The sequence below is a fragment of the Corylus avellana genome, chromosome ca11, assembly GCF_901000735.1.
Source record: "Corylus avellana chromosome ca11, CavTom2PMs-1.0".
Lineage (NCBI taxonomy): Eukaryota > Viridiplantae > Streptophyta > Magnoliopsida > Fagales > Betulaceae > Corylus > Corylus avellana.
In genome coordinates, this window is record NC_081551.1 from 20,353,018 (window position 1) to 20,362,880 (window position 9,863).

Here is a 9,863-nt window from a genome sequence, read left to right on the forward strand (position 1 = left end):
TTTTTTTTTTCTAATCAGAAGATCGTTGGGTTTTTTTTGGGCTAAGCACATAAAATGGTTTACGAAATTAAAAAGTGTAAACCATTTTCCCCAGAAATGTAAATGATTTTTGGTCAAACCGAAATCATTTTCGATTTGACCGCTATTTTACGTCGTAGTAAATACCGTAAAATACGAAAAATATTTTCTCGAAATCATTTTACGTCGAAGTAAATGGAGCCTAAGATAAAGATCAAAGGTGTTTTCAATAGTTTAATATTTTTTTGGGGGATAACAAGAAGGAAAATAAAAGAATGCGTTGCCAAACTAGCCTAGTTCTCTAGAGAACCTACCATAGTGTCACATTGAATGTTTAGAGTTTTATATAATTTGAATTCAAACTTTTAGTAATTTGTTGCTCGAATTATTAATTCATATAAGAATTTTAGTAGGATTTACTTGTCAGCCAGCTAGACTATCAAGATCTGTTTGAACAAGTCAATTTTATAAAAGCTTTTTCATATTTATTGCAGGAAGATCTCAGTACTGGAATCATGGACCAACGGGTTCACTATGCATAGCAAACAATTTCATTAACTTTGATCGGTGAATTCAAGCCTATAAATGTTCCATCCAATTCATGATGCTTCCATGATGGTGAGTTTACAAGAAACCACAAACATTGGGTTATCGCTTCCTCGTTTTCGGAATTGTCCTTGTTTTCGGAATTGAAACAGGTGGAGCCTGTATAGTGAAAATGAGGTTTCATCCCCCAAATTTTCTGTACCATACTAAGAGATTTTATCATTCATTTTGGTAGGTAGTAGGCTATTAGCATGGGACCAGGAGGGCCATGCATGACCCCTAATTTTTGTTTTTTTTTTTGTTTTTTTTCTGAGAAATACTATACACAAAAGTATATTCCAGATAATAATTGAAATTTTACAAAGAAAGAACATTACAACTATGCTTTTAAGAGAAACACACTTGTTAATTAGAACATCGACCTTTCTCATAAACTATAAATTCTTTGAGAACTTTTTACAAGCACCTATCATACTTGTTAGAATATATTCAGACAATTATTGAAAACTTTACAAAGAAATAACATGCAACTATACTTTTAAGAGAAACACAACATCTACCTTTCTCATAGAGTACTACAAATTCTTTCAGAACTTTTTACAAGCACCTATCATACTTGTTAGAATATATTCACAATATATTATAATATTTACATCATTGATTTATATTTCCTAGTATAGGTCGATTTAGGTATACTTGTATAGATCGATTTTTTTTTCTTATTCAAACGTGGAAACGGGAGAAAAGGATATAGATCAACTATATATATGGACATATGTATTGTAAACAATGAAGTTAATGATACAATGTAGCCTTAATGGTAAACATAGGTGTGTAATATCGAACCACCTATAAAAGTTTCGTTATATTTCAATTTTTAACTATACTAATTAACATGTTGAAGTCCTCAATGGATAGCTCAATCAATTGTGAATTACGTCTCATGAAGCGGATGTCGCTTGTTCAAATTCTCCTTCCCTCTTGTGCGCACATGTCATTAAAAATAATAATAATAATAATAATAATAATAACATGTTGAAAAATAAGGATTCTGATCATTCATTTTTTGAAGTTTATAGGGCCACTGCAAATTTGTTTGGTGGATCAGATTGTGGCCCAAAGTGATAGCATCTTGGAAAGTGCGATGAAGAGGAGATGCATCCAACCCAAAGTTATATGGGTATCTACTTCCTTCTTGTCTAAGCAATTCATCAAATCACAAAAGGACACCCACAAAATTCATATTCTTATTCCTATACTCTTGTCTCTTCTTCTTTTCCCCTTTTCCTTAACTATAAAAAAATAAGAACATAAGTACAAGCCCATGTCTCACCAGTTGGTCCTACTCGTGGCACGAGGCACAAAATTTCAAATTCAAAGAGATAAAGTTTTTATTCTAAACTAAATTCGATGAAATCCATGACACCTATCAATTTAATTAATTAAATTTAAAATATTGTCTTTAACTTAATGCAGAAGAAAACTAGTTTACGTGGCCAATTGACGAGATTGTTTTCTGATTAAAAAAACAAAAGGATTAGAAAGGAGATCAGGAATCGGACAACCTTTGGGCAACTAGCTAATTGACCACTGGCACCAGCTCAGTCCAATCACAATTCTGGCAGTTGAACTTGAGCCTGTAGTAAGATGGGAAACAGAGAGTAACAGGTAACACCTAAAATATTGATGCAACCAATTCCATCCAAATGGGTTGTTGTCAAGTGGGCAAATCAATGTAACATCAGTACATCACCAACAACTACGTCGTCATCCATGAGGATAGGGCTATTTTCGACGGGAGCCGCGAACCCAATTGAATACTTTTGGTTATTGACATATTGGACAACATATCCTTCTCCTAATCTAGAGAAATATGATCATCTCCATTTCATAGTTCAAGATGTTGTTGTCCTTGTGGATAAGGTGTTGTCATTCATGTGGATACGGTTGTTTTCAAATTGAGTTAACTTTTGACTGTTGAGACTTGGTTCAGTAGAAAGGTGAACAAACTCTGCTCAAACTCGAGCAGAGCTGAGAACCCAATCGAGTATTTTTTGTTATTTACACATTGGACAAAATATCATTGTTCAATGAATTGAAAAATTATGATCATCTCTATTTCAATTGAAATGAAAAATCATCTAAAAAAGAAAAATTTTAAGTGGTTATGTATAAAGTATGAAATAAGTTTGAATCCTGTAATGGAAATTTTAATGTTTGATTAGTGTAAATTATATTGATTTTTATTGATATCTTGGTGAGCTTGGGTTAGGCTATGATTTAGTTAGACTTAAAAGAGCGCCTGTGATTCTCACTATCTAAGCCACTCTTGTACGGCTCTCAGCGCATAGGTGTTATTATGGTCATACCCAAATAAAATAACCACAGTTTGTCTTTCTCGTCTACCATTTTTGCTTATATAAAATAAATAAAAATAAGTTATTTTATTATCAGGATTTTATTTTATTCTATTTAATGGTGTAGACAACCACACATGGTAAGTATGTTGTGAAGAAAATCAGTTTTGATAATGAATTTGTCTTTACTCTTGAAGGCATGCTTTAAATCTCTTTGCATTCCCCCAACCACACCACCCTCCAAAAAGAAAAAAAAGAAATAGCTAATAAAGAAAGGGGGTTGATGCAAAATCCCCTTTGATTATTTTTGGCTTTGAGGATTAAATATTATAAAGCTCATTGATACCTACCTTTATCTTCATGCATTGACCAGATTACCTTGAAACATTGTCATTTGGGGTAATTATCTTATTCCTCCATCAACTACATCGTATTATCACTTTGCTTCCATAAATTGACAATTCTACTGCCCGACCCCATCAAATTACCATTTTGTGCTCAAAATCCCAATTCTATCAATCAAAGGCGTTAACTCAGACGGTCAAAGTGACAATACATTGTAGTTCATGGGGGCAAAATGACGTGTTGACCATCTAAGTTAACGCATTTGACTGACAGAAGAAGAGTTTTGGGCACAAAATAGTAATTTAATGGGATCGAGCAGTAGGGTTGTCAGTTCATGAGGGCAAAATGACAATATTTTGTAATTAATGAAAAAAAAATGTAATTACCCTTTGTCATTTTCTACATTTCTAGTCTCTCAAAGGCGTCTTCCGACACTGTGGTTCAAGTTATAGTAATTATTCATGAAAATGTTTTTCATATCAAAATTATTTTTTTAAAAATAAAATAAGAGTGACCAATCATATGATAAATGTTTACTTAGATTATTTAATAATTTTTTTAATAAACAATACAAAGTACCTAACCTTCTAAACTAAAACCTTGAAAGTTAGTACATTCTTCTTAAAAAGAAAAAGAAAATCATTAAAATTGTTCCATTTGTTGGCACTTTCCCAGACCCCAACAATATTTCAATTCCCAAAAAGGAATTTATACTTTTCATACCAAACAAATGACAATGTTAAAACAAAGAGTAAACCCCTTCTTCACGCCCATTTGTTGTATTTTAAATGATTTTTATGTTAATTATTTTTAAAAAATCACTTAAAATATTTCATATCAATAAGTATATAAATTGATGTAATAAACGAGTGTGAATATAAAATATATTCATTTTATATTGGCTAAAGTAATGTATTTTAAGTTTTTTTTTTTTTTTTTTAAATAGTTGATATGATAAGTTACTGAAAACACATAACGTCAGTTGTTATAAAATGAGTATGAAGAAAAACACTACTAAAAAAAAAATAAAAAATGGAAGCAAAGAGATAAGAGAGATTGATAACACTTTTTTCTTCTTTGTTTTCAAAATAAAAATATTAACAAATAACTTAAAAACACAAAAACACTTAAAAATATTTTTACTTTTACATCCCAACGAATTCCTTTTTTTTTTTTTTTTTGTTTAAAAACAAATAAAACTCTTTAAAAAGCATTAACGATTGAATTTTAAAAGCTGTTGATAAAATTTAATATGATTAAATTTCGTTTATGTTGAATTATATATATTGAAAGGGATTTCATATCAGTCTCATTCATAGAAATCATGAGCATAAAGCTCTTACAAACAACCATAGCCAAAACTACGAGGTTACAAGTATCACAGATGACGTATTACATTTTAGACACAAAACCAATCTACTAACCTATGACTAATCTTTATATTAAAAAACAGAACTATGCCAAACAGACTTGAACTAATGCATATGTAGTGCTTATTCATCAGAACTAAGGATATATAAACCCCCAATTAAAACTCTTCATCCTCGACCCGAAAGACATGATAACGTTCACATCCACAACCCAAAGATTTAGACCATAGCAAATAATTCAGAGGACATCACACATGCAGATCAAGAAGAAATAGAGCCTTATTACAAGTAAAAACAGTTGAATTATATATATATATATATATATATATATATGGTGAGCTTATGTTAATTTTATCGTGAGGGTTAAAAATCAGTTAGAATTAGAGAAAATGGTTCATAATTAATCAAAAAGATCAAAGCTTTCAACCTACTTAATTGATTGAGACATGCACCGCTCGTACAACCCATCCATTATCTTGTGTGCATCACGTGGATATGAAATACCAATCAAAACATAATGATTGTTATAACAAACACCAATTCACATAAATTTCATTGTCTCCCACCTCAAAACTTTGGTTGTCAGAAAATTACCTAACACTTCCCTTTTTTTTTTTGTTGGTTGGTTATCTATGATACCGTTAATTTTAGTTGATTGATTGATTAATTGATTAATTAATTTTTGCATGCATTTAGAAATGAGCATTATTAGAGGAGTACAAATAAGTTATTCTCAAACTAACGTGATATTTCATAACTGATAAAATGATTAAACAAAAAATTTAACTTGTCAATTTAATTAAGTAATAGTTAACTTGTAAACCATACATTTTTAATCATTTCACCATGGTGTACTCAAGAGTAACTCACATAAATGGGTCTCCCCGACCCCCAACAAGCTCAATTTTTATGAGTCCTATGTATTGGTTGAACTCGGCCAAATCCAAATGGACGACAAACAGGGAATAGAAAGACGCCTATGGACCACCTCCCTAACCAACCAATCGCAGGAAAAGACCCTGTCAAAGAGAAGGGACGGGGCTCACTCATGAAGTACGCAACATTCTAGCAAAACACTTTTTTTCTTTGCCAATTTATTAACCTCATTTCCTTATTTAACAAATACTAACTTAACTATCGAAGTGACCTGAGACATTTAGTGCTTGACTTTCTTCATAATTGGTGTGGAGAAATCAATTGGTCACAACTTATTAACAAACGCTAATATGTGATAGGAGCCACATCTTTTAACGCCTTTTAATCGTATGTTGGATTCGTGTTAGCAAGATGTAATAAAATTGTAAAATAATTAAAAAGTTTGGTATTTTTCAAAAAATTATAATAAAAGGTGTAGCATTCCAATTTCCAAACGTATTCCCTTAAACAATTATTCCAAACAAAGCTCTAGACACTATAGAAAAAAAAAAAAAGAAAAAAAAAAAGAAAGAAAAAAAAAAACCCTTCTCGAAGGATACACGTCAGCCCTCATCCTTCCATTCAAGCTTTGACTATTTAGTTTCCAAATATATCCTGTTCCCTCGCTTCTCGTTACAAAAAGCCCTCTCTCTCACCCATAGGATTCCACTATCAATCCCCATATTTAGACACCCATCCCCCAACTATTTTATATTTCCAGATTAGGACCTGAAAGGTTCTCGCCCCAATTTCGTAACTAATTCCAATTCGGCCCCGCGGAATTATTCTATAGCATCCTTTATTCCTCCGGACGTGATTTAAGTCGTATCCGTTGTTCGATTTGGGCAGAATCAGTGGAGCTAGGGTTCTGGTTGTTTATCGGAATTGGTGCGATGAAGATCGAGCAATTGGACGAGGTAGAGTGTGGAGGGGACGACAGCGTTTTGGGGAGGCAGGTTGTGAGGGTCGACGCCAAGAGAGCGCTGGTTGGAGCCGGGGCTCGGATCCTGTTCTACCCGACCCTTTTGTATAATGTGCTTCGCAACAAGATCGAGTCCGAGTTCAGATGGTGGGACGAAGTTGATCAGGTTTTTCAAACTCTTTGTTTTTCTTTTTTGTAATTAATTAATTTTTTTTAGGTTGTGTTTGTTGTGTGTTTGGTTACTCAGATAGCTTAGGAAAAGCAAAGAAATTAGGGTTTTGAATGTTAGTTTCTCTTCTCTCTCTCTCTCTCTTTTCTTTTTCTTTTTTTGGTTGTTGAACGAAGTCGATCGAGTTTTGCTTTTGATTAGTTTTATTCATTGATGAGAAAGTAGCTAAAGAAGAAGAAATCAGGGTTTTGATTCTTTTGAATTGTAGGTTTTTCCAGTGGGATTAATTGACCTTTAATGGAAACCAAAGTAACATGGGATTTAATATTCACTGTTCGGAATTTGGATTTCAATTACCTTAGACTGCCTTCTCAGAAACCAAACAAGGTTCACGCTCTGTTTTTGTTGATTAGAGAAAAGTGATTTTATTTTTTGATAGTGAGAAAAAGGTTTTGAAATTAAGTGTTTAATTGCTTGGAGCCTGAGAAAACAAAACCTACATACAAGTGAGTCCAAGACAAAATTACATGGTTTAGCATATGCCAAATTCTCAAATTTGAATATGAAAATGATAATGTTTTGGTAATAAGTTCTGTTCTTTTCGTTGGTTTTCTAAATAACCAAAAGGGGTTCTGCTCAAGTTGGTTCTTGACAGATGGTGGTAAGATAAAAGAAACTGAAGTTTCAGATTTTAGATGGCTTTTGTTTTGATACCTCAGAAATCATTTGCTGTCGTTGTAGATGTACTTGGTGGTTCTCTCTATTGGTTGAAAATGTGTTTTCCAATTGGTTGTGTCTAATTCACTAATGTCATTGTTGTTCCTCAGTTTCTGCTACTGGGTGCGGTTCCATTCCCCAAAGATGTTCCACGGTTGAAGCAGCTTGGTGTTGGTGGTGTTATCACTCTGAATGAACCTTATGAAACTTTGGTTCCGTCGTCCTTGTATCATGTGTGTGATTCCTCTACTACACTATTTGCTTGATTTGGTTATCGTTTGATCCAATTTTAGAAAAATTGATGCATTTGATTTTTTGGCTTTTGTAAGTGGAGCTTATGAAATAAATCACTAAAGTCATATAAGTAGATTCTTTTGATAAAAATAAATTGAAGGAATTTACATTCTAATCAGAAGTTTGTAGTTAATCTTGGGGTCTATTTGGTTTGTGACTTAAAAATGTCAATCAAATTTATTTGCCCTTTCGGTTTCATAAAATTTTTTATAACCTAGTCGATTTATGGTTGATGAAAATGGTGGTGGTTATGTCAAAGCAGAAAATTGAGAAGTATTTTAAATTAGAATTTCTATTTCACTTTTGGGGATTCACCTGTTCTTTTTAATTGATTAATGGTTTTCAGGCCCATGAGATTGACCACCTAGTAATCCCCACAAGAGATTACCTCTTTGCCCCTTCATTCGTGGATATCAACCGAGCTGTGGACTTCATTCACCGTGAGTGAATTTAACTCTCTGCTATTGTTGTGATTCCTTAGCTCTGTGGTGTGTGATGAAATGAAATTTTATATTTATTTTGCCTTTTGCATGCAGAGAATGCATCTTGTGGTAGAACTACTTATGTTCACTGTAAAGCTGGGCGAGGAAGGAGTACAACCATTGTTCTCTGCTATTTGGTAGTATTCTATTCCCGTGCATAGGATGGATGTTGATCTGGTTTTGCAGATGTGCCTGTTGGGATAGCTGAATATCTATCACTAGGTATATCTTTTGGACCATCTGAACATGATAGAGTTGATTGATATATGTTTTGCAGGTGAGGTATAAGCACATGACCCCTGTTGATGCCCTGGAATATGTGCGGTCCAGAAGACCTCGGGTGCTGCTAGCCCCCAGACAGTGGAAGGTAAGTAATGAGGTGGCTTGAAAATTTTGTTGTGAAGAAATGAGTATATATCTTAAGTTCTGTAAATTTCAGTACCCACTCCCCCTCCCTTTCTTCTGTTTTTCTTAAGGGAGGAAGTAAGTTGGTGGCAGTCACGACAATACTGCAAGCAGTAGCAGACGGGGGACAGGGAATTGTCCCTCTGGTTTTTTGAACTCTCATTTAATACTGATGCATAACCTATAGTTTCCCCCCCATTATTTGCACATGACCCCATTTAGATTTTTGTATCTCTTCATAGTGATATTTAATCTATTGTTGAGTATTTACACATGGTCTCTCCTGGTTTTTCATTCATAACCTCTAATATTTTTTGTTGACTCTGCATAACTTAGATATAAACGCTTCCAACATGACGACCTATCTTTTAAGTTAATAATGCTCTTTAGTTCTTCTCAAAATCTCTTTTAAAATTAATAGCGTATGTACTTTAGGTGACTCAACAAGTTATAAACTTAAAACTACTACATAGATTAATATGATTATATGAGGTGTTGGTCAATCACTAGTCAATCACCGACATTTACACATGGGTTCATAATAGTGGCTCCCCTGAAAAGTCTTTCTGGCTCTGCCACCGACTGCAAGTTTTGTCATCTCCTTTATGTCACCTTCCTGCATTGTGGGGTTAACCTCTGTTCATCTTAGCGGTCTTTACAATTGCATGTATATATATAAGATGGTTATGTCTTATTGTTTGCATGTCAATAGATCCATTTTTGCTAGGATTTCTTTTTTTCATTAACAAATATTACTGCTTGGCTTACTATTTTTACTTGTCGCCGGAATGACAATGATTATAATAAGCAGGCAGTTCAAGAGTACAGCAAGCGCGAACCATCTACAATGTTGCGCTCTCCTTCAGGGGATGTAGTTCTGATAACGAAAGCTGATCTTGAAGGATATCATGGCAATTATGATGGTGATGCTGGTAGACGGCTGGACATTGTTCCCGTGGTGAAGGCCCGGCCTATGATAGCAAGACTATCTTGTCTTTTTGCATCCTTGAAAGTGTCTGGTGGTTTTATGCCAGAACCAAGGCGACTACCAGTGCCGGAGGCCCGAGCTTGCTAAGCCTTGCTGCACGTCAGGAATTTGTAAGGAGTTGGTTACTTGTGCCGGAGAGCATTATGGAAATAAGTTTGGAATTGTTATTGATTTTCCATCTTTGCGGTTGCTTTGTGTTTAAGAGAGAGAGGCAGAGAGAGAGAGAGGTAAAATGGCAGAGCTCTTTAAGTTTGTGTATGACACTGGATTGATGGGTGAGGCATGGCTCTGCGATAGCTTTGTGTTTGAGAGAGACAGGAATAGAGAGAGAGAGA

General features: G+C 34.0%; 1 protein-coding gene across 1 annotated transcript; it reads left to right on the forward strand.

Moving 5' to 3' along the window:
- The first annotated feature begins 6,202 nt into the window (after positions 1-6,202).
- LOC132165512 (phosphatidylglycerophosphate phosphatase PTPMT2-like) lies at positions 6,203-9,863 on the forward strand. Its single transcript, XM_059576111.1, has 6 exons — positions 6,203-6,639; positions 7,470-7,592; positions 8,000-8,093; positions 8,190-8,272; positions 8,413-8,502; positions 9,352-9,863. Exons 1-6 carry the CDS (start codon positions 6,445-6,447, stop codon positions 9,613-9,615), a joined length of 849 nt encoding a protein of 282 aa, XP_059432094.1. The 5' UTR covers positions 6,203-6,444; the 3' UTR covers positions 9,616-9,863.

What these genes read in the sequence shown, in the direction of transcription:
- LOC132165512 (XM_059576111.1), top strand. Translation starts at nt 6,445, where the DNA reads ATGAAGATCGAGCAATTGGACGAGGTAGAGTGTGGAGGGGACGACAGC. An exon ending in AGCTGTGGACTTCATTCACC is followed by an intron (nt 8,094 to 8,189) that starts GTGAGTGAATTT and finishes TTTTGCATGCAG; the next exon opens with AGAATGCATCTTGTGGTAGA. An exon ending in TAGCCCCCAGACAGTGGAAG is followed by an intron (nt 8,503 to 9,351) that starts GTAAGTAATGAG and finishes TATAATAAGCAG; the next exon opens with GCAGTTCAAGAGTACAGCAA.